At 39.9% G+C, this 25,402-nt stretch overlaps 1 protein-coding gene across 1 annotated transcript in view; it reads left to right on the top strand.

Moving 5' to 3' along the window:
• Positions 1 to 1,387: 1,387 nt before the first annotated feature.
• ATP13A5 (ATPase 13A5) overlaps positions 1,388 to 25,402 on the top strand; it is a 131,212-nt gene continuing 107,197 nt past the window's right edge. Inside the window, exons 1-5 of the mRNA XM_064280571.1 lie at positions 1,388 to 1,450; positions 18,815 to 19,012; positions 20,131 to 20,277; positions 20,503 to 20,573; positions 20,703 to 20,783. Coding sequence (XP_064136641.1) covers positions 1,388 to 1,450; positions 18,815 to 19,012; positions 20,131 to 20,277; positions 20,503 to 20,573; positions 20,703 to 20,783 — 560 coding nt within the window. The remainder of the gene's footprint in view (positions 1,451 to 18,814; positions 19,013 to 20,130; positions 20,278 to 20,502; positions 20,574 to 20,702; positions 20,784 to 25,402) is intronic.

Raw genomic sequence — 25,402 nt, forward strand, 5'->3', positions numbered from 1 at the left:
GGGCTAGATAGCACTTAGACTTCCCCTGAACTTCAAGGTGGACACTGGTGTCCTCTCCAGACAACTGATGACCATCTCAGGCACCAGTCAAGGATCATCATCCTCTACGAGTCCTCATTATTAGTAAATTTTCTTCCATAACCAAAGTGGTAAGGATCTTGTTCAGTGGATTGGATGCAACAAAATGATGACTTTTTTTTTTTTATCATGAACAAATTCACCAGTCCCTGAATGATAACAGCTTACCTATTTTCTCGACGAAAATATCAAGGTAGCGGTGATTATATAGCTGTGGAAATTTGGGTTACATATCCCCCATACTCAGCCTTTCTATCTCCTCCTCCATCCATACGTTTACTTATCTGAAAACTCTTTATAAACTATAAAGGGAAAAGGAAGGGAATTATATTATTATGTATTATAGCTTACCTTATAAAAGCCTCTCTGTTCTTGATTGTTGCCGTTGTTAGGTGCCGTTGAGTTAGTTCCAACTCACAGCGACCCTATAGGACAGAGTAGAACTGCCCCATAGGGTTTTGAAGAGGCTGCTGGTGGACTTGAACTGCTGACCTTTTGGTTAGCAGAGGAACTCTTACTTAATCTGTGTGCCACCAAGGCTCTCTTTTCTTGACTGCGGTGCTGGGTTGTGATTATCAGCTTGCACTCACTGAGTGTGATGGGTGCTAGAGTTGGCCTTCTGCAAATATTCCCTTAATCCTCAACATCAACCCCATCTTATAATTGCCACTTTGTATATTAAAAACCAAAATTCAGACCTTAGGTGATTTGCCCAGGGTCACCCAGGTATTGATCAGTACAGCAGTGATTAGAACTCGGCTATGTCTGATCCCAAAATGATTCCTACATTGACCATCATGACCCAAACTCTCTTTCTTCTAATCCTCACTGCCACCACCAATATTCTCATTACTTTTCCAAAGTCCATGAGGGTTTTATCAACCTCTCACTGGTGAATCCTTTCCACCTTTTTTTTTTTTTGTAAAGCAAAGTAGCCATTCCCATTCATTGGCTGAGACAGTTATGGATGAAACACGAAATTTTTCTAGTTCAATAACTTTTTTCATTGTCATTCCTTAAGCCTGTAGGCATTCACATCTAGTTCAACAAATAAACACCAGTAAGGAAAAAAACAAAAAACACACCACACGCAGTTAGAACAACAAACTGCAGGGCTGTGCTGAAGAGAACATTTCCTTCTTCTTTGTTAATCTAATAAGCAAGATGTGTGCTAAGAGATTTTAAAAGCACCTGCCAGCAGCAAGGACAAACGGAGACTGTTTTGAGTTCATGTAAACCCAGGTGACTTAGACATTGATTCGAGGAGCTAGCCAGGAAAAACCCTAGCAACTCAGGACCTCTGGGTTAGATGGAGGAGGACTCCAAGAAGGACCACCGGGCTCTGCTCAACCCAGGAGAGGAGAATGAACTGGTGAGTCTGCTGTCCTTTTTATTACACTCTTCTCAAAATGTCCAGGCTATGGGCAGGGGCTACAGTCTTCAGCCAATTTATAAGGTAGGCTGCGACACTGATGGTGTTGGTGTTAAGGTTTGGAAAGTTTTAAGTTGGATGAGGCTCCTTGGAAGACATCAAGGCACATGTTTTATTGCAGAGGAACCTGCAGGAGTTGAAAAAGTTGGGACTCTCGGGTGATAAAGTTCTTGCAGACTTCTTGAAGCTTCCTTGGAAGACATTTTGCAGAAGAATCAGGATAATCTAGCTAAAAGTATGCCTTTTACTTAGAATATAGAGAGGTTTTAAGCACCAAGTCTCCAAGAAGGAATAGAGTGTGGTCTGAGATTTTAGTATATAAACAATGGTTCTCACGTCTCCAATTATTTTTCCCCACTGCTCCTTCCATCAGGGATGAATAAATCTTGAAGAAACAATCATTAAAAGATTGAAAACTCCTGCAGTCTCTATCCAGTGCTGGGTTTAAATTTTTTATTTCATTTAATCCTCACAACTTGGAGATAAAAGAATTAACCCTATTTCATAGAAGAGAAATCTGAGAGCAGGGAGGCGAAATAGCTTTCCCAAGGTCATCCAGGCTGCAAAGGACAGGGCTGGCATCCAGGCTCCGCACTCCCCTCAGCCACATGCTCTTGACATTACAACAGTGTCTCTAGTTAGGCAATGACAAAATGGGACTGGGGGAGGCAGGGAGCTGAAGGGCGGAAAGTAACACAGAACATGGTTTCGTGTATCAGGAGGGTATCAGCTTCCTGTCTGGCTGCCCCTATGAGATCTGTGAGAAATGCATACACGCAACCTCTTCACCTACGTAAGGAAAATGAACAACTTCACCTATATTCGCTCTGTCCAATAAGATAGCTTTATTGTCGTTGTTGGTTGGTTGTTTTTTGGTCAACCATCACCGCTATTTCCAAAACTTCTTCTTTATCCCCTACATAAATTCCATACCCATTAAGCAATAATTCCCCATTTCTGCCTTTCTCTAGTCCCTGGTGACCACTAATCTATTTTGTGTCTCTAGCCACTTGCCTATTCTAGATATTTCATATAATTGGAATCATACAATATTTGTCCTTTTGTGGCTGGTCACTTCATTTAGCATAATGTTTTCAAGGTTCATCCACATTGTAGCATGTATCAGGACTTCATATTGCTTTATGGTTGAATAATATTCCATTGCACGTATATACCACATTTTGCTTATCCATTTATCTGCTGGTGTACACTCGGTTGTTTCTACCTTTCGGCTATTGTGAATTATGCTGCAACGAACACTGATGTTCATGTACCTGTGTGAGTCTTGGCTTTTAAGTCTTTTGGGTATATATCTAGAAGTGGTATTGCTGGTCATATGGTAATTCTGTTTGACGTTTCCAGAAACTGCCAACCTATTTTCTGCAGCAGCTGCATCATTTTACATTCCTATCAGCAATGGACGAGGGTTCTAATTTCTCCTCATCCTTGCCAACACTTGTTGTTTTCCATTTTTTAAATAATAACCATTGTAGTGGGTGTGAGGTGATATCTCATTGTGGTTTTGATTTCTATTTCCCTAATGATTAATGGGAAACTCTGGTGACATAGTAGTTAAGAGCTACGGCTGCTAACAAAAAGGTTGTCTGTTCAAATCCACCAGGTGCTCCTCGGAAACTCTATGGGACAGTTCTACCCTGTCCTACGGGGTTGCTATGAGTTGAAATCGACTCAACGGGGATGGGTTTGGTTTGATTTCAATGATTAAGGACATTGAGCATGTTTTCATGTGCTTGTTGGCCATTTGTATATCCTCTTTGGAGAAATGCCTATTCAAGTCCTTTTCTAGTTTTTAATTGGGTTCTTTGTGTTTTTGTTGTTGAGCATGTGTGGTTTTTGAGCACTATGAAAGTAACCAATCTGAATTGAAATGTGCCGTAAATATAGAAAGTACACTAGATTGACGACTTAAAACCCAAACCTGTTCCTGTCGAGTTGATTCCTATTCATAGCGACCCTATAGGACAGAGTAGAACTGCCCCATAGAGTTTCCAAGGAGCACCTGGTGGAGTTGAACAGCCAACCTTTTGGGTTCGAACTGCTGAGCTTTTGGTTAGCAGCTGTGGCTCTTATCCACTATACCACCAGCGAATCTTTTGAAGACTTAGTATGAAAAAAATAATGTAAGATATCTCATTAATAATTTTTATATTGATTACACGCTGACTATATTGGGGTATATAAAATGTTATTAAAATTAATTTCACCCATTTCTTTTTATGTTTAAAAAAATTTATTGTATTTTAGGTGAAAGTTTATTGTGCAAATTAGTTTCTCACTCAAAAATTTGTATGCAAATTGTTGTGTGACATTGGTTGCAATTCTGCCAATGTGTCAGCACTCTCCCCCTTTCCACTCTGGGTTCTCCGTGTTCATTTGTCCAGTTTTCCTGTTCCTTCTTTCCTTCTTGTCTTTGTTTTTGGGCAGATGTTGCCCATTTGGTCTTGTATACTTGATTGATCTAAGAAGCATGTTCCTCATGTGTGTTATTGTTTGTTTTATAGGCCTGTGTAATCTCTGGCTGAAATGTGGACTTGGGGAATGGCTTCAGTTCTGAGTTAGCAGGGTTTCTGGGGGGGACCATAGTCTTTGGGGTTCCTCTAGTCTCTGTCAGACCAGTAAATCTGGTGTTTTTTTGTGAATTTGACTTCTGTTCTAAATTTTTCTCCTGCTCTGTCTGTAACCTTCTATTGTGATTCCTATCAGAGCTGTTGGTGATGGTAGCCAGATACCATTTAGTTGGTGGAGGCTATGGTTCGTGTGGTTTCTTTTCATTTTTTAAGGTGTGGCTACTAGGAAATTGAAAATTGCAAATGTGGCTCACATTTGGGTTTTGCATTCTTGGACAATGGTGATTCAGACCGAGAGAGCCAGCGGATTAAAATCTACTCAGCGATGTTCACTGCTGAACAACTCTGTAACAGTTCCCGTGCTTTTTTCAGCATGTAAAATTATTCATGGTGCTCTTGATTCTTCCCCAACTAGGTGCTGTATTTGTAAAGTTTACAGCCAAGTATTCAAATTCTCTTAATCACAGAGAAGGAATGGGGTATCAAAGGATTAAATAACATACCAGGTCCCACAGTTTCCTTTCTCCCGTGGGTGATCAAATACTTCAGGGGAAATCCACCAAAAATTTTCATTAGGAGTCCCTGCAACTGCGTACCTCATGTTGCCAGGGCATGCTGGGAAGGGGAGGTGGCTGTAGATTTCTTCTTCACAAACCTTACTCATGATCTTTTGGCACAGATGCAAACCCCTCTCAGGCTGTCAGGTAACTCTGCGAGTTAGGTAGGCCTGCTGGGAACTGTGGTTACCTGTTACATAAGCTAAAGAGGAAGCTGCCAAATAACTCCAGCCAATGGTGTCCTCAGGTCAACAGACTCAGTGTTCTCAGATCTTTAAAAAAATTTTTTCACCCCTTTGGCGGGGGAAGGGGAGTGATGAAAACAGACACAGGCATACCCCACTTTAACAATTACTAGATGTACAACTCAGTGACATCGATTACATTCTTCAAATTGTACAACCATTCTGGCTCTCCTCTTTCAAATTGTTCCACCAACTCACTGCCCCCTAACCTTCTCATCTAACCTTTCTAGTTGCTGTTGTCAGTCTGGTTTCATATAAGTGATTCTTTAAAAGAATGCAATGCTCAAGGAAGACTTTAAGATAAACTGTTTTTTTTTTGGTTCAAAGAAGACTTCAGGGAAGAGTTTTGGTTTAAGGTTTAAAGTGTAAGGGTTATTTCAGGGAAATAGTTTTGGGGATTCATCTAGCCTCAGTGGATCCAGAAAATTTGGATTCCATTAAGAATCTGAAATTCCATTCTGCATTCTTCTCCCTTTTTATCAGGATTATTCCAGTTTTAATGGGAAGACAGAAATCTGAATTTTTTATGCAAAAGAGTCTGATTGAAAATTTTGGAAGTAAATACTTTTTTTTTTTTTTTTTTTTTAACAATCAGTAGGCCAAACCAAACCTGGGTATGGGCTAGTTCTAGCCTTGGAAGGATCTCAGGCTGTGACTTCTATAGCTCCTTCCCACTTCCTCCCATCTCTATTTGTATTCATGACTTTAAGTGCACAAACACTTCTCAGTGTGGTAAGGGAATTTAAGGTAAAAACTATACACTGTTAGGCAAGTAATAAATTCCTTCAATCAAGTGGAAACTCTGGAGGTGTAGTGGTTAAGTGCTATGGCTACTAACCAAAATTTGGCAGTTCAAATCCACCAGGCCCTCCTTGGAAACTCTATGGGGCAGTTCTACCCTGTCATATAGGGTCGCTATGAGTCGGAATTGACTCCATGGCAACCAGTTTTTTTTTTTTTTCCAATCAAACACTCGCTAAGAACCTAAGTGGATGGGGAGAGCCTGTGAGATTATTTAAGAGAAAGCTTATGTTACTTTGCTGAGCTCAGCACAAATATAAAGCCTTTTACTAGCCTCTATTTTTTTTTTTTTTTTTTTTTTTTTGAGACTTGAACTCAACTGTCTCTCCTGTCTCCTGTTCTCAGGCCCTAACTCCTTAGGATCAGGAGTAGCTAATACTTATTGTGGCAGGCACCGTGCTAGGCACTTGGCAAGCACTATTTCATTTTACCCTCACAACAGCCCATTTTACTCTCACTGTTTGGGTAGTACAAATGGTTAACGTGCTTGGCTGCTAACCGAAAGGCTGGAGGTTTGAGTCCACCCAGAGGTGCCTCGGAAGAAAGACCTGATGATCTGCTGTTGTTAGGTGCTCTGACTCATAGCCACCATGTGTACAACAGAATGAAACACTGCCCTGTCCTGCATCATCCTCACGATTGTTGCTGTGTTGGAGCTCATCGTTGCAGCCACTGTGATCTACTTCCAAAAAATCAGCCATTGAAAACCCTGTGCAGCACAGTTCTACTCTGATGAGCATGGGGTCACCATGAGTCTGAATCAACAGGATAGCAACTGGTTTTGTTTTGTTTTAAATAGGCCTTTACGGTGTTGTTCTTCTCAATCAACCTCCATCCTTGCCCACTCTCCCCACTTCTACGTAGTTCTAACAGTCTCCATTTCCTTTAGCTGTCTTTTTTCCAATAATTTGTCCTGCTCAGGTGTTTCACTAAGCCCCTCCATTCCCTGTCAGCTTTTATCATCTCTTGAAATTCTCTCAGGACCCAACACTTCACTAAAAAACCTGCAGGATCCTTCACCACACCAGACCCTACTTGAGTGTCCCTGGAGCCTTTGGGTTGTATAGCTCGGTGCCTAATAGAAGGAGATTTGATCTCAGGCAGACCTGTGTTTGAATGCTGGTTCTGTTCAGCAAGTTTTTTAATCTCTCTGAGAACCAAAATGGGGATAGTAATACCGTCATGGATTGAATTATGTTCCCCCCAAAATATGTGCAACAATTTGGCTGAGCCATGATTTCCAGCATTGTGTGGTTGTCCTCCATTTTGTGACTATAATTTTATGTTGAAAGGATTAGGGTGGCATTGTAATACCACCCTTACCTGGGTCACATTCCTGGTCCAATGTAAAGAGAGTTTTCCTGGCGTGTGGACTGCACCACTTTTTATCTCTCATGAAATAAAAGGGAAAGGAAAGCAAGCAGAGAGCTGGGGACTTCAAACCGCCAAGAAGGCAGCACCAGGAGCAGAGCCTCTTCGACCAGGGGAAGATTGAGGACAAGGACCTTCCTACAGATTTGACGGAAGGAGAAAGCTTTCCGCTGGAGCTAAGGCCCTGAATTTGGATTTGTAGCCTACTAGACTGTGAGAAAATAAATTTCTCTTTGTTAAAGCCATCCACCTGTGGTATTTCTGCTATAGCAGCACTAGATGACTAAGACAAATACCTACCATTCAGAATTGTGGTGACGAAATGAGGTAATACGGCTTTTCTAAAAAGACCTTCAGTAGAACCATATTATTAATTGTTATTATATTATAAAAAGTCTCATTTCCCGCATATCAGTTAGGGCTGAGAAACACTAGGTAAGACAGAGGTAAGCATGTAATGACAGGGCTTATCAGAGCTTAAATATATATTGCTTCTTTCAGAATCTCTAAGAGGGACATTTCAAAGTCTTAGATTTCCTACTTATGTATCCATGGTATTTGTCCTATGATGTGTGTGCAGATTATCTCAAGATAATGGTTCCATGAAACCACCATAGGGAAGGCTGGGATATCCTCAGTGAGTGATAGGCCTTTGTAATGGGTTGAATGGTGGCCCCCAAAGATATGTCCTCCTAAAAAACAAACAAACAAACCCATTGCTGTCCAGTCAATTCCAACTCATAGTGACCCTATAGGACAGAGTAGAACTGCTTCATAGGGTTTCCAACGAGTGGCTGGTGGATTCGAACTGCTGACCTTTTGGTTAATAGCCATAGCTCGTCATAGCTCTTAACTACTGTCCACCTGGAATTGTGAATGTGCCTTTACTTGAAAAAAAAGGTCTTTTTAGAAGTAATTTAGTTGAGGTTTCTGACATGAGAACATCTTGGACTATCTGGCGGCCCTAAGTTCAATGACAAGTATCCTTATAAGATGAAGAGAAACCAGGGGAGGAGGCAGTGTGACCACAGAGGCAGAGACTGGAGTGATGTGGCAATAGCCACCAGGAACAGGAAGAGGCAAGGAAGGAGTCTCTCCTAGAGTGTCCAGAGGGAAGCACATACCTGGATTTCAAACTTCCAGCATCCAGAACTTCACGAGAATAACTTTCTGTTGTTTTGAGCCACCAAGTGGTGGTAATTTGATATGGAAGCCTTAGGAATCTAACACAGTATTGTTTTACCATTTTACCCTTCTGGGAGAAAACATCATTATATCTCCTCTCAGCTGGGCACAAATGGAGACACATAATGAGCACATCACCCTCCTCTCCAGTTTCAAGGTCCCTGCTGGTCATATTCACTTTCCAGAGAAGGTCTTGATTCTGCCCCGAGCCACCAGTGGCGTCGCTTTAATCATATCAGCTGCAGAGCACAACCATTCCTTCAGGGCTCCGCATCTGCAGAGATGCTACTGTCAGAATTACTGATGGAAGGAGCCCCAGAAGGAAAGATGGCTGCTTGGTGTAGAGGACCCAGAATTGACAGCAGAGCACTTTACTTCCTGGTAACTTTTTTCCTGCAAAACATAAAGGAGACCCGGGCTCTGAGACAGCAGATCTGGGTGTTAGTCAAGGCTCTGCTGCTGACCAGGTGGTTGTGGACAAGTTCATTTCACCTCTCCGGTCCTGGCTGGCTCCCTGGGAATAATACCACATACACTTCCTGACTCACAATGCTTGTAAGGGTCACATGAAATGTGAGAAACTGCTATGAACTAATAGCAGTTCAGTTATATGCAAAGAGTTATCATGTGCGGTTTGAAAAATTCAGGGATAAATATATTAAGTGACATTGATTTTAAGAATATTTCTTACCTGATTAAAACTTGAGACATGATTATTGTTTGAGGTCTACCGTGAGAAAAACATGTAGTGGGTAAAGAGTTGGTAAGAAAACTCAGGAACTTTGAGCCACAGTTTTATAATAATCTAGATTATTATAAACAATGCCATATACTCCACCTCTTCCATTAAAGGACCCCCCCAAAAAACCCCAAGAATTAAAATCACACCTGTGATTATGTTATGTTGTATGGCAAAAGGATTTTTATAGATGTATCAACATGTACTCAGTTGACTTAATCTGAGTGGACCTGACCTAATCGGATGAGACTTTAAAAGGGTCTGAGCCCTTCCTGAAGTCAGAGAGATTCAAGTATGAGAGAGATTTAATGCGAGGGAGGCTCTCCATTGCATCTTTGAAGATGGAGGGTGCAATGTAGCAAGGGACTGTGAGCAACCTCTAGGAACTCAGAGTAGTTTCCAGCTGATTACCAGCAAGAGAATGGTGGTCCTTCTCTTAAGGAATGAATTCTACCAACACCCAGGTGAGGTCCGTAAGCTCTATAAGGAACCCAGCCCAGCCTACAGCTTGATTTCAGCCTTATGGGGCCCTGAGGAGAGGACCCAGATAACCAGACTCCTGACCCATGCAATCCGTGAGATAATAAATTTATGTTATTTTAAGCTGCTAAGTTTGTAATAATTTGTTATGCAGCAATGGAAAACTAACGTACCATCATGTTTGTTCAACAAAATAAGTGCAGCCCTGTAAGGCAATAAGCAGCTTGTGTTAAGCAGACAACAGATGCTCACCTGTGAAGCATGGTGTACAGCTCTTTCTGCCTAGAGAGGAATTTGAACTAAACAACCTCTGAGGTCCCGTTTTAATTAGTGATGCTCTTATTCTATCAGTAACCGTTAACAGAACATGCAAAGTTATCCCATGTTCTTAATCTGGGGCTAGACTTTGGGTTCCAGGAACTATCCCTGCTAATCAGACCTTGCATCTCATTACCTTCTGATCCACACTTACCATGTTCTCTTCCTGTTAGCTCCACCAAACAATGGTCCTCAGTTATGGAAGACCACATGGTTGCACTCGTGTTAGAGTGGTACCACTGGATACTGTGGGAATACCTGAACCTGAGAGCGATGCTATGTTTAGCTCTTTGGTGTCGTGTTTTGATTTATACTGCCAAAGTTTTGATTCACTGCTTTGATTCACCTTTCTTACTCAAGAATGAAAGCACAAAAGGAAAATTTAATAGGTTAACTTATTTCAATAGTTATTTTGAAGCTCTCCAGGACTCAGTTTCTTCGACCTACAAACTGAGTTAATGATGCCTATCTCATAAGGTTGTTGTGAGGATTACCATATTTTTATACAAATAATGCATGCCTTCTACCTTTGTCTGCCAACTGCACCCTCCCTGCTCAAGGTATTTTTGTAGGCACCGGTAGGCCAATTTTTCTTTTCTTTTTTTTTTTTTTAATATGTTGCTTGGAAACCCTGGTGGTGTATTGGCTAAAAGCTACAGGTGCTAACCAAAAGTTTGGCAGTTCAAATCCACCAGGCGATCCTTGGAAACTCTATGGGGCAGTTCTACTCCGTCCCATAGGGTCACTGCGAGACAGAACTCACTGCAACAGGCTTTGTATGCGCTTATGAAAACACCTTGTGGGCAAAGGGTGCAGTTGGCAAACAAACATAGAAGATGCACATAATTTGCATTATGTGCATCTTCTATGCAGTAAATGACACCTAAGTTAGTGCTCAAAAACTGTTCTCATTGTCAACGTAGGCAAAAGTTAAAGTGATTCAGGATGTCTTAAAGCATACTCTATAGTCTGAATGCCATTCCTCTAGGTTATAATATAAGAAATATTAATTAAGAATGCTTGATAATTAGTGGTAAATAATATAAATTATTACATGTGGTCAAATCAAACCAGTAACAGAGAGCTGAGGAATGTGGCCATACTAACACGATAGGTTAACTAGGTACAATATTATCCTCTCATTAAAGAACCTTGAAGCATGGCAAAGTTAGAGATAAGAGAGCAGTTTAGGGTTCTCCCACAAAGCACATAAAGGAACACAAGTTAGAACATCCAGATAAAGACAACAAAGGGCAGATTGTTAATAATGAATAGAAACTTGATGCTGTAATTGTTGTTTTTTTTAAAAAGGAAGGTAAACCATGATGAGTTATAGCCTCATAAAAGGACACAGAGAGATTATCTCCTTGGTCATGGTTCAATGGGCTAAAAGTTTGAGTCCTATACCAAAAGAGATGACTTGCTCTACGGTTACTAGAACATTTTCACTCAAGAAAAAGCCCCAACACTTCATAGTGAAAAACTGGCAAAGCCATTTACAGAAGGTAATTGTAGTCCTGAGAGTTATATGTACCTTATGTCTTGGTTGAATACATACATTTGTAACTTTGTGCTGTGTAAGAATCTTGGTTTGACTAAGGGAAAGGCTTATGAATTACAACTCACAATATTCATTGCAAAGGATTTGAGTTACACACTGCTGTGCCTGTGCGTGGTGGGTACTCAGCAAATATTTTAGTTGGATAAACACACGGATGGTGCACATAACAGTCAGAGAATTTCTAAAACTAAAAAGAACCTTGTTCACAAGACCATTTTGGTATAAATGCTAATGTCCCAGGTGCAATGGAAATTCAGGAACAAAGACAGGAGGAGACCCCAGGGGATAGTTTCACAAGACAAAGAGAGTTCCTCTGAAAGAGAATTTTGAGAAATAACCATGCTTGTATGAAGCTGCAGCTTGTCATTGTCCTTTCCTGAAGAATTTGCTTGATCTCAGCTCCATATCTATTGACAAGTGTGAGATCTACCTATAATGAAAAGGAAGAAAGGAAAATAATCTGAGTGCCCTTTATGTGCCAAAGTCCCTGGGTGGTGCAAACAGAGTCTTTAAATAATTTGCCCAGATCACATAGCTAGTAAGTGATGGAGCAAGAAACAGAAGGGAGAACTGCTAGAAGGCCATGGGGTGGAGTGTAAAGAACAAAGACTCTGGATTCTACTTATCTTCCGGTTTTGGTACTAATATTCCTCCTGACTCCCTCCTTTACTCTCAATTTCCTAATGGATTTTACCGGGGGTGTATAAATATTTAGGAGAAGTCTGAGCGACTTCCACCGCATCAGAAGAATAATCATTTACAGAAATCAAATTATAGAAAAAAAAAATTTTTTTTTTTTTTTCAAATTATACTTGAGTGTAATTGGTCATAATGGAAGCTTACACTGTGATGAGCTCTAATCACACAAATGCTGGCACGCTGATTGAGAGTATTTGATTAAAAGAATGTCAAGTAAAGCAATGATTCTTTTAGCCAAAATCTCAAATCTCATACCAGCCACACACCTCTGGGAAAATGGAGAAATTATCTAGAAAGGGATTTTACCAAGGTTTATGAGGCCAATTTATCAAGGTAGCAAAAATATTGCTCCTATTCATCTTTGTTCAAAGAGCTACATGTCTCATAAAGTTACTCCGACATTTACAAGCTTCTGTATTTTTCTTTAAGAGACTAGGGGAAAAAAATGTTGACATTTTGATGGTGTCCCCAGCCATAAGCAATGTCTTTTATAGAAACGTTTTCACCTACTTTATTAAGCCAGTTGCTGTCAAGGCTCATGGCGACCCCATGTGTACCAGGATAGAATTGTGCCCCACAGGGTTTTCAATGGCTGGTTTTTTGAAAGTAGATCACCAGGCCTTTCTCCCCAGGCCTTTTGTGGTGGGCTTGAACGGCCAACCTTTCAGCTTGCAGCCAAGAACATTAACGCTTTGCAGCACCCAGGGACTCCTTTATCAGAGATATAATTTTTATCTCTGTGGTTATTAGGGGCCATGGAGTTGATTTTGACTCATAACGACCCCATGTGACAAAGCAGAACTGCCTCATGGGAATTTCTTGGCTGTAATTTTTACAGAAGCCGATTGCCAGCTCTCTCTTCTGTGGAGAAGCTGGGTGGGTTTGAACAGCCAACCTTTTGCTTAGCAGCCGAGCGCTAAACAGCTTGAGCCACCTAGGGCTCCTTATGTTTATCTCTACTCAGCTGGATTTCCGCTCTGACAGTCGCCCACACCAGAGGGCAGCTACAGCCTTTCCCAGGTCACCAAATCTCCTGTTTCCCACAGAAATCCCTTCTATGTGACTCTTTTCTTCTTTTATTCACTTCTCAAATTTTGTTGCCATTTTCTCTTTATCTATCTGGATCGAAGTAATTCCAGTACTGACCGCCTGCTTGGAACAGTGTGTCTAATAAAAAAATTCCCCCCACTTGTGTTTTATGAGTTTTTTTGAGATACAAAACCACAGTGAGGTCAATAAAGTGTGCTGTTCTTAAGCATACCTTTCTATGACTTCTATCATCAATTAGTCTTGCCTGTTTGTCTTGTTTTGGCTCCCTGGCCACTGCCGCCCCTCCCATCACCTGAGCTGCTGGGACCCACAATGGGGAGCCTTCAATGACTTTTTTAAAATTCTTATTGAGGTAAAATATATATAACCGAAAGTTTGCCATTTTAACCATCTTTAAGTGTACAATTCAGCGGCATTAATTACTTTCACCATGTTACGTTCCTATCACCACTATCTTTTTCCAAAAGTTTTACAAGCCCTCTAACAGAAACTCAGTACTCCTTCAGCAGTAACTCCCATTTCCTCCTCTCCCAGCCCCTGGAAAGCACTAATAATCTTTGGTCTCTATACATTTGCTTGTTCTATTTGTTCCATGGAATCCCTGGGTGGCACAAACTGTTACACGCTTGTCCACTAGCTGAAAGGTTGGCGGTTCAAGCCACTCAGAGGCACCTGAGAATACACGCCTGGCGATCTGCTTCCAGAAGGTCACAGTCTTGAAAATTCTATGGAGCAGTTCTACTCTGCACACATGGGGTCGCCATGAGGCAGGATCGACTCAACCACAACTAACAGTGAAAACGACATGTATTTCATGTAAGTGGGATGGTACAATAATTTTCCTTTTGATACTGACTTATTTTATTCAGAAACCCTGGCGGCGTAGTGGTTAAGAGCTACAGCTGCTAACCAGAAGGTCAGCAGTTCAATTCCACCAGGCGCTCCTTGGAAGCTCTTTGGGGCAATTCTACTCTGTCTTATAGGGTCGCTATGAGTTGAAATTGACTTGACAGCAATGGGTTTGGGTTTTGTTGGTTTTATTTCATTCAGCATAATGTTTTCAAGATTCATCCATGTTGTAGCATGTATCAGGACTTCATTTCTCTTGATGCATGAATAATATTCCATTGTATGCCTATACCACATTTTGATTATCCATTTCTCTGTTGATGGACACGAGTTATTTCTACCTTTTGGCTCTTTTGAATAATGCTGCAATGAACACTGGTGTACAAGTATCTGTTTGAATCCCTGCTTTCAAGTTTGCCCATTTTTGAACTTCATGTAAATAGAATTGTGTATTCTTTTGTGGTACTTCTTTTACTCAGTATGATAATAATGTCTGTGAAATCTATCCATGTTTTTGTGTGCATCAGAAATTTATTCTTTTTTGTTGCTGTTTAGAATTCCACTGTATGAAAATACCACAACTTATGTATCTTTCTCCTGTTGATGGACCTTTAGATTGTGTACAGTTTTTGACTCTGCTGAATACAGCTGCTCTGGATATTCTTGTACAAATCTTTTGCTGGATGTGTACATTCATTTCTCACGTGTAAAAATCATAGAGAGGTAGTATTTTTAGCAACACCACTTTTCAAAAGGTCTGTACCAATTTACAGTCCTAAAAATGTATGAGAACTCTAGTTGCTCCACGTCCTTACCAACCCTTGATGTATTCCGTCCTTCTAATTTTAGCTACTTGGGTGGCTGTGCCACTGTGTCTCATTGTATCGTTAGGTAACTTTAGAGTAAACCCTCAAATCTGGTCATGTAAATCCTCCAACTTTGTTCCTTTTTAGGATTTTCTTGGCTGTTCCAGGCTAGAGTGTATCATTGAGTTTTTTGTTTTGCATTTCCTTGATGACGTGTGATACTCAGCATCTTTTTAAATGCTGTAGACTATTTGGAAATCCTCTTTTTTTAAATGTCTGTTTAAGTCTTCTGTCCATTTTTTATTGGTTATTTTTTAATGATCTGTAGTAGTTATATATGTATTCCAAATATGAGTCCTTTTTTTATAGCTGTGGGTATACAGATAGGCATGCTGATAGTATATATCCTCAGTGATCTTTTGACGAGCAGAAGTTGTTAATTTTAATGAAGTCAGGTTTATTAATTTTTTGACTTGTTTCCTGTTTAAAAAAATAATTGTGTACTCCAAGTTCATAAAATTTTTTTTCTGTTTTCTTTCAGATGATTTATGGTTTTAGTTTTCATATTTAAGTGTATGTAGAATCGACTCAACGGCACTGGGGTACTGGGCTGGGAACATTTTGAAAGTGTTTTTGTGTATGGTGTGAGGTTGGGGTCAAAATTCATTTTTTACCCAGCACTATTTTTTAAGCAGGCCATCTTTCCACCACTGAACTAAACTGGATCCTTTGTTGTAAATGAAGTGACCATATGTGTTTGAGTCTCTTTTGGGGCGCTGTATTTTGTTTCATGTCTCCTTTTGTCTATAGTTGTGTATAACTTATGGTCTTAATTACAGTGATTTTACAGTAAGCCTTCAATTCTGGTGGTGAAAGTCCTCCAACTCTTTTTTCTTTCAAAATTCTCTTGACTATTCTAGGTTCTTGGCATTTTTACACAAATTTTAGAATCAGTTCATAAATTATCATAAAAAATATGATGAAATTTTCAGTGGGATTGCTAATGGCGAATCCCTGAATATGCTATAGCTCCATTTACCTTGTTCTTTACTTTCTCTTGGCAAAAATATGCAGTCATCAATTTAGAGGTCTTGCAAAACTTTTTTTGACTTATGACAAAGTAATTGATTGTTTTTAATCAGTGGCATTATAAATAATATTTAATTTCATTTTCCAATTATTTATTAGAATATACAAATACAATTGATTTCTATATTCACCTAGTATCCAGCAACCTTGATAAATTTACTTACTAACCCTAATAATTTGTATGTACGTTCTTTTGGATCTATTTTAGGTACACAATCACATTATCTACAAATAGAGTTTACTTCTCGTTTGTCAATCTTTATAACTTTTTTTTTCTTTACTTCCTTGTCTTATTGTACTGGTTAAGCCTTCAAGAACCATTGCATGTTAGTGGCGATTATTTTGCTTGTGACATCAGGGGGAAAATTTTAATACTTCTTCGTTAAGCACAAGGATACCTGAAGGATGTTCCCTCTTGATTCCTGATTTGTTGGAAGACTTTTATTTTTAAATCATGTACTGGTGTTAAATTTTACCAAAGTATTTTTCTGTACCTATTGTGATGATCTTATGATTTTTCTCCTGTATGTTAACATAGCAAATTAGATTGTTTTTTTTTAATCCTTACATTCCTGAAATAAACCTCGTTTGGTAATGATCTGTCCTTCTAATATATCACTAAATTAATTAGGTAACATATTTTAGGATTATTGCATCTGTATTCATGACAGACATTTGCCTGTAATTTTCCTTCATTGTAACACCCTTTCAGGAGTTTGGTATCAGAGTACGCTGATCTTAAAAACAAATTGGGAAGCTTTCTCACTTCCTCTGTTTATGAAAGAGTTTGTGCAAGATTGATGTCATTTCTACCTTAAATGTTTTTAAAGGATTCACAAGTGTACTTAAAGGATTCGTGTGTACTTGAAAAAAAAAATTGAATTCTGTATTGTTGGCTGTAATTTTCTGTATTTGTCCATTAGGTCTATTTAGTTAATGGGGTTGTTCAAAGTTCCTATATTTTTACTGGTTTTTTTTTTCCCCTGCTTGTTTTATCATTTAGTGAAAGCTCTTCAAAGATGATTTCTGTTTCTATTCTGTGTACATGTGAGCTTTGGCAATAGCTTCTGTAAATAACTTAGTAAAAGAGCACATGTTTATGATAAATATGTAACCTGGCATGTGTATTTTATTTGGAGCTAATAAAACTCAAATATTCAAATAAAACCAAAACAAATTCATAGAAACAGACAGACGATAGAAGAGAGAGATGACACCCAACTGAAAAGATGCTTAAAAGCAGAGGAAACACATGTTTCTAAGTTACATGTAAAACTTACCTGGAATAATCTCACAGCAGCTGTGTCACCAAATTTAACGGACATTTTCCCCACGTGAGTGACGATGTTGAGAAGAAGTGGAAAGGAGCTCTTGTAATTGTAATTACTTTACAAAGTGCTTAAACAGACTTTATGTCGTTTGAGCATAACTCCCCTGTAATTCTGTTTTGTAGAGGAATAAACTGGGGCTCCCTAGAGGTGAAATAATTTACCTAAGGTCACATGGTGCCTCAGTGGTTAAGAGCTTCGCTGCTAACGAAAAGGTTAGTAGTTCAAACTCCTTAGCCACTTCATGAAAACCCTATGAGGCAGCTCTCCTCTGTCCTGTAGGGTCGCTATGAGTCAGAACTGACCTGATGACAACAGGTTTTTTTTTTTTTTGGTAAGGTCACGTAGCTGGTAACTAGTAGAGCGGCAACTCAAACATGTTTTCTGCTTCTTTAGCCTGTGTGTGCCTTTTCCAGTACATTTTATGATGAATTTCAACAACTGTTACTATAATATTGATCTGCAACAGAGTGCTCTTTATTAGAAAAAAAATTTAATGATCATATTGAAGATGAAAACTGTCCAAAGAATTAAGCCAAGAGAGTTGCTTTAACATGAACCAAACTGGCATAAAATGCAGGAGATTCCATCATTGGAAGTGCTATAGAAACTCAGTAAAAAACTATTTTCTTAACATTACAGCTTTGTGATCTGGACACGGGAGTTTGGAGTCATAGAACAAAACAGAGCCACCATCAGCAGAACCTAATGTAACAGTATCGTACAGCTTCATTCATAATCAGCATCCATTGTTGGGGTCTTCAAAATATATTTACAAATCTAGTTTTTTTTAAAAAAAAATGCTGGGCCACTTCATTGTAAAGGACGGGAACTAGAAATTGGCTTTGAATAAACAAATCTATTTCTTTGGCTTTTTTATTTTTTTCTAAAACCACATCTCAAGTCTTTATTCAAATTGTGATGAATATTAACTAACCCACTACTGAAAATACAAACGTTTCAGCATGTTTCTCTTAACGTAAATACCTGTAAGCTGTCTTCTGAAAGTCTTTCATCTCCATGGTCAATTCCTTTATTTATAACATCCTACTTTTTTTTAGAAAATATTACCTTTATTCATATTTCTAATCATTCTCAGTCATGTTATTATAAAACAAAGCTGAATGTGAATAAAGCTAGAGGCATGTTTGTAGACCATACCTGTCCTACTCTCAACATTTTTCTCTAATAAATTCATGTGAAAACAGTTAAAAAAAAAAATACTACACCTGTGGAAAATAATCCATCAGGTGCTCCCTGGAAACTCTATGGGGCAGTTCTACTGTGTCCTATAGGTCGCTACGAGTTGGGACCACCTCGACGGCAATGGGTTTGCTTTTGGTTTTATGGAAAATAAATCTGGCCCAAAACACAGGTATTTTGTAAAAATTTGAGGTGACTCTTATAAAAGAGTATATAGAAGCAGTGGGTCTGCCCATCACTTGTTCTCCCTTTCTAGTGTTGTCATTCCCTATGCCAGGCAGTAAAATGAATCTTTCTTTTTTATTGTATTGGCAAGCAGTAGACCTGATTCAACCAGCTGCAACGAGATTTCTCTTCCGACCGACACACTGTATCAAAAGTGTGTGTTTCTGGGAACAAAATCATCATCTGTTTATGTGAAATGAAGAAAACCAGAATGATTTTTTACTTTTGCTCCAGGAGGTGTTTGGGTACCGAAGTCACACTCTACGGAGTGCCCTCTGCTTTATAGCATCAGTGCTGACCTGCGGGGTCCTTTGGCTGGTGTTCTTCTGGAGGCCACAGTGGAGGGTGTGGACCAATTGCATCCCATGCCCTTTGCAGGAAGCAGACACTGTTTTGCTGAGGACAACGGTGGGTGCCCCTCTGTTATCAATTTCAAATGCCATGAACGTGTCTTCTGGGATGTATCTGTACCACAACTAGTGACTGGCCCACATTTCAGAAGTTAGATCTTCCTCTATTTAAAGTGTTCCCCCAGACCCAAATAAAAGAGATGGGAAACAGATTGCAGGGAGAATTTGGCTACTTGCTTGGTGATCCAAGATTATAGGAAACTTCTATATCAGCTTGGGGAGATTTCTACCATGCCATGCTCTTAGCAATTACCTGAGCAGCGGCTGTCATGATGACACCTCTTAGAGGTCTAACACTAGGCTAATCATTCAAACTTTTCAAAAATACATACTTTAGGGGAAATTAGGTACTTTACAGCTAGATGGCCCTAGGTGGTGCAAATGGTTAATTTGCTGGGCTGCGAACCAAAAAGTTGGAGTCCAGCCAGAGGCACCTTGAAAGAAAGGTGATCTACTTCCAAAAAATCAGCCATTGAAAACCCTATGGATCACGGTTCTACTCTGACACACTTGGGGTCACCATGAGTCAGACTTAACTCGAGGGCAACTGTTTTTGTTTTGCTTTGTTTTTAGATGCCTTTTTAAAATAGCCAGAAATCATTTTCTGGATATACAGCTTTACTATAAAACATATCTTTCTCTTTGTCTAGCACCAAAAAAAAAAAAAAAAGCCAAACCCATTGCCATTGAGTTAGTTCTGACTCATAACGACCCTATGAGTAGGGTCAGAGTAGGGCTGGTCCATGGGGTTTCCAAGGAGTGGCTGATAGATTTGAACTGCCAACCTTTTAGTTAGTAACTGAGCTCTTAACCACTGCGCTACCAGGGTTTCTTGTCTAGCCCAGTGGTTCTCAAATATTAGTGCAAATCAGAATCACCTGGAAGGTTTGTTAAAACACAAACTTGTCCCCCACGCCCCCAAAAGTTTCTAGCTCAGTAGGTCTAGGGTAGAGCCCAAGAGTCTGCACATCTAGCATGTGCCCAGGTGACACTGATGCTCTTCTCTGAAGCCCCCAACTTTAGGAGCCACTGGTATAGCATTTGATAGGTGTTGGGTTGGCTGAATGCCTTATTGAATAACATTTGAGAATGTCATGGGCTTGATTATCTTTCCAGGATGAATTTCAAAGATATATAAGGAAGAAGGTGATCTGTCTTTGCTTATCCACATTGAAGTTTCCTATAAGCAAGAACCCAGGAGACCCCCTGGTGGCTGACCGCCACTCTGTCATAAACAAAGCCATATTGAAGCCAGAGTTAAAAGTAAGTGAACTTGAGAGTGGAATGTTATGGCCGGTTTTTGCAGAGGAAGAATAATACAAGTGTTTATTGGATGAAAATTCTAAATATCACCCTGTCAGGCTAGGAATTGTAACTATGCACAGAGGAAAGTGAGACCACATGGGGTCCTGCTTTAAACGACCCTCACCTTCCTTGATCAACTTTCCCTTGTGAATATCATCTGTTCTACTATGTTTGTAATTGCAGCTACGATGTATCCAAGTGCAGAAAATCAGATATGTTTGGGACAATTTGGAGAAGCAGTTTCAAAAAGTTGGGTAAGTCTAACTATTTCTCACAACTTCACCAGGATGTGTGCATGTGTATGATTGAGGGGGTGGGTAGAGAGCACTGATTTATTGAGTGCCATCAGCTTAAGTGTGGTTTCTGTCCTGACCATATCCTAGGCTGCTGGAAGACAGTAACTCCTGCTATGACATCCATCATACGTTTGGATTGGGTCTGACCAGTGAAGAGCAAGAAATCAGGTAGGCTTTGTAGAACTCTCAAACTGTCAGTGGAAAATGAAGTATCAAATAGCTTATGATCGGTGAATTACTGGCATAATGCTTCATCAACTTGGTCTAATTCCAGTGCATTTATCAGAGAGAGATTCTAAATTGTTCTCTTAAGCACACTTATTAAAGAGAAAAGTTTAAAAAAGCAATGTAATCAAATAAAACTTGATCTTTTCTCTCAGGCCCATATAAAAGTCTTCTCTGTGTTATCTTTTTTACTCTTTCCTCAAAAAGTCTTGAGTCATTCCAGAAACATTAGCCTCTTAATCCTCAAAGTCCTCTGAGAGACCCAAAGACAATATTATGATTGTATTGTGCTATTTAAAAAAAAAAAAAAAAAATGGAGAAACAGCCTAGGAAATGAGAATTTTGCTTGTTCAGCTAGTTGTGTTATTCGCCACTGTATCTGCAGTGCCTAGAACAGTGCCTGCTTCATGGTAGGAGCTCAATAAATATTTGTGAATAAATGAATAAATGAATGCATCATTGGTCTATTAACTGAATGCCTCTAATATGACAGGTGCTCTGCAAGGCACTGGAAATCAAAAGATAAATACTTCTCACTCATTGTCCCAGAGACACTCACTGTCTAGTGGGAGAGATAAAGGGTAATGGCCCAACACGCACATAGATTAAGAAATGCTTATGCTATTTATTTACTTACAGTAATCTAGAATCCTTGCTTCCCTCAGCCATTTTTTAAATCTCACTTCCTTCTGATAGATCCAAAAGGAATCCACTGGGTGTCTTCCCCAGAAACTTAACTAACCACCTTCATTTCTTGCCATGTTTAGGGGCATTATATGCCTAGCTTTCTCTGTAGTCAGCCACAAATACTGACCACTTCTCAAGCTAAGAAGCCATCTTGTAGCTTAAAATACAGATTCTTGGGCTCTATCCCCTGAATTCTTAGTAGGAATGAACTAGGGTTAGTGGGGAGGGACGGAAAGCTGCATTTTCAGCAAGCACCCTCCCTAATTCTTATGCACACCAAGTTTAAGAATTACCGATCTGTTGTTCTTAAGTTTTCCCTCTGCCTGGACACTATGAAAAATGAACTGAGTATCTAGACTATGATGATATTGTGAAATGCCTTAGAAATAGCATCATTCTGTAAGATTTCAAATGTAACAATACATTGAAATACCAAAAGTTTTCCAAGTCATTAAAAACATATCGGTTCAATAACATTAGCACAAGAGGTTTAAAGGATTGATGTAAGGCGTAAGAAATCTCGTTGATCGATGTAGATATACCCAACCCAGGAAAACATTTCCACGGAAAGGATTTCCTATCAGTGTTGTAACCTCATGTTTGTTCCGATTTATCAAGTGCCAAGCTTTAACAAACGTCATACATAATTAAATTTAAATCTGGCACACGCAATAAAGAAGTTGACAATCTAAAAAGCAAGACAAAGAGTAGAGTTTCACAAAGACAAAGAAGAGAGATGATAATCTACTTACAGACATAAGCATATTTTGTTTTATGGGCTTGCATACTTAGAATGGGAGAAGAGAGTGGGAAGAATGTGGAACTTTTTCTCTCTTCATTTTTAACATGTAAAGGCAAGACTTTTTCATTTTTTTTTCTCTTTTTACTTTTTTTTTATTAACTTTTATTAAGCTTCAAGTGAACTTTTACAAATCCAATCAGTCTGTCACATATAAGTTTACATACATCTTACTCCGTACTCCCACTTGCTCTCCCCCTATTGAGTCAGCCCTTTCAGTCTCTCCTTTCGTGACAATTTTGCCAGCTTCCCTCTCTCTCTATCCTCCCATCCCCGCTCCAGACAAGAGATGCCAACACAATCTCAAGTGTCCACCTGATATAATTAGCTCACTCTTCATCAGCATCTCTCTCCCACCCACTGACCAGTCCCTTTCATGTCTGATGAGTTGTCTTCGGGGATGGTTCCTGTCCTGTGCCAACAGAAGGTCTGGGGACCATGGCCACCGGGATTCCTCTAGTCTCAGTCAGACCATTAAGTCTGGTCTTTTTATGAGAATTTGGGGTCTGCATCCCACTGATCTCCTGCTACCTCAGGAGTTCTCTGTTGTGCTCCCTGTCAGGGCAGTCATCGATTGTGGCTGGGCACCAACTAGTTCTTCTGGTCTCAGGATGATGTAAGTCTCTGGTTCATGTGGCCCTTTCTGTCTCTTGGGCTCTTAGTTGTCGTGTGACCTTGGTGTTCTTCATTTTCCTTTACTCCAGGTGGGTTGAGACCAATTGATGCATCTTAGATGGCCGCTTATTAGCATTTAAGACCCCAGATGCCACATTTCAAAGTGGGATGCAGAATGTTTTCATAATAGAATTATTTTGCCAATTGACTTAGAAGTCCCCTCAAACCATGGTGCCCAGACCCCCGCCCTTGCTCCGTTGACCTTTGAAGCATTCATTTTATCCTGGAAACTTCTTTGCTTTTGGTCCAGTCCAAATGAGCTGACCTTCCATGTATTGAGTGTTGTCCTTCAAGACTTTTTCATTTTTTAAGTCAAATGTGATTCATCGATTGGTTGAGTGATATCGCATCTTGGATGGATTTAAAGTTGCTTGAAATAAAAACAAAGGCACGATATCAGAAATAAAGCGAGGGAGACGTGTGAGAATTTCTGATGATACCAAGTGGCAGAGTCTAAATGCAGACTTATTCTGTGCACTCCCTAGCAGCCAAGCAAAGAAGGAAAATGTATGGCTTCACATAGCTTTTACTTTTTAGTAGTAAAATGCAAATCAGGACATCAAGAGAGATAACTTCACCCTGTACAGAAATTATTAGACAAGCATCAAGATAAGAGTTCATAAATCATCCCAGGATGTCCCCTGCTCCTATCTTCACTCCTCCATGAACTGAATTCAATTTTCCATCTTAGTTCCTCCCTGAGAAAGGTCCATAGGCACTTGAGGTATAGCTCTCATTTTTCAAAAATAGGGCCTGAGGGTAAAACCAAACCTCCCTCATCTGCACACAATTCGTCTTCCTATTAGGACAATTTTTAAGTTGAGCATCTCTGCAAACCTTTTCACTCAGGCCACCCTGCTTCTGGTAGCAGAGTGAAGCGGACACCCCTTCATGGCGATTAGCTCCAGACCAATCGGTTTGCTGGTAACCCAGCTCTCTGGAAGAAAAAACCCAAACAAACAAATAAAAAGAACTTTGATTTGTAGAGTTTTTCCATTTCCACGGTGGGAATACTTCTACCATGGCTGATTTCAAGCTACCAAAGTGACATCTTTGGACGTGGACTTGGGTCAAGGTGCTCAGAATCAGCCCCAGTGTACCACTGAAGGGCTAACGTTAGTCTCAGCATTTGCCACACCATGGAGGAAAAGCCATGCTTGTCAGTCCCAGGGGAAAGGAATCCAGTGGCAGGCATTAAGGAAGGGTAGGTTTTCAATCAACAGTTACACGATGGCAAAAGTCCATCTGAAGGGAGAGAAGGAAGAACGGAGAAGGAGGTGGGAATGAGAGAGAGGTTGGGGCTACTATGAGACCCTACTCTTACTCCTCAGGTCTTGGGAAAGCAAAGGTCAGAAAAGAAAGCCCGCTTTTATACCTTCACCTTCATCTACTTTGAAAGCTCCTCTCTTAAAAAGCAGCCCAATGGTAACTACTGTGTAACCAGATCAGCTCTTCTGAAAGAAGTAAGAGAAGAAGTGGTCAGAGGAGAGAAGAGGGCATTTGGCTCATTCTTTGAGAAACTAGGAACAATCAGATACACAAGACCAAATGGGTAACTCCTGTCCAAAAGCAGAATGAGAAGGCAGGAAGGGACAGGAACTGCTCAAATGGACACAGGGAACCCGGGGTGGAAAGGGGAAGTGTGCTGTCACATTGTGGGGATGGCAACTAATGTCACAAAACAATATGGGTATAAATTTTTGAATGAGAAATTAACTTGAGCTCTAAAATTTCATCTAAAGCACGCACTCACACACTTCCCCCCCGCCCCCAAAAAACAACCGTATGGAGTACAGTTCTACTCTGACATACAGAGTTCCCATGGACACCACAACAGCCAGGAAGATTGTCTCAACTCTGAGCTTTCATTTAGAAGTTAAAAAACTACTTAAAAATAACTTTATTTTTTTTTCTTTAAAATACAATGCGTAGGGAATTTAATTGAAGTGAAATTAACAATTACTATCAACGTTCTCTTTTTTATTGTTGTAAAAATATGGCTAACACAACATTTTCCAATTCAACATTTTTTTCATGTACACAGTGATACCAGTTCTATCAGTCTGTTGTGTAACCTTCACCAACATCGGTAGCCAAGTTGTCCATTACCATAAGCAGAAACTCAGTGCTTCCTCTGATCTCTGTACATTTGCCTATTCTAGGTATTGTGCATTTGTTTAACAGATTGGGTTTATCAGAGCCACAGTTCTATGAGTCTGGGTCCACTGAAAGTATAAAATCACTTACACCAATGCCTCATTTCAGAGCAAAACCCTATGAAGTTACTAACAAGTCTTAGTCCTGAACTTCCTTGGAGAGATGCTGCTCTGGGATTTCCTGCCCTCCTCCCCTTGGTCTTCTCCTCTCCGGATCCTTCTGCCTGGGAACACTCAGGGCACTT

The sequence above is a fragment of the Loxodonta africana genome, chromosome 1 (genome assembly GCF_030014295.1).
Source record: "Loxodonta africana isolate mLoxAfr1 chromosome 1, mLoxAfr1.hap2, whole genome shotgun sequence".
Lineage (NCBI taxonomy): Eukaryota > Metazoa > Chordata > Mammalia > Proboscidea > Elephantidae > Loxodonta > Loxodonta africana.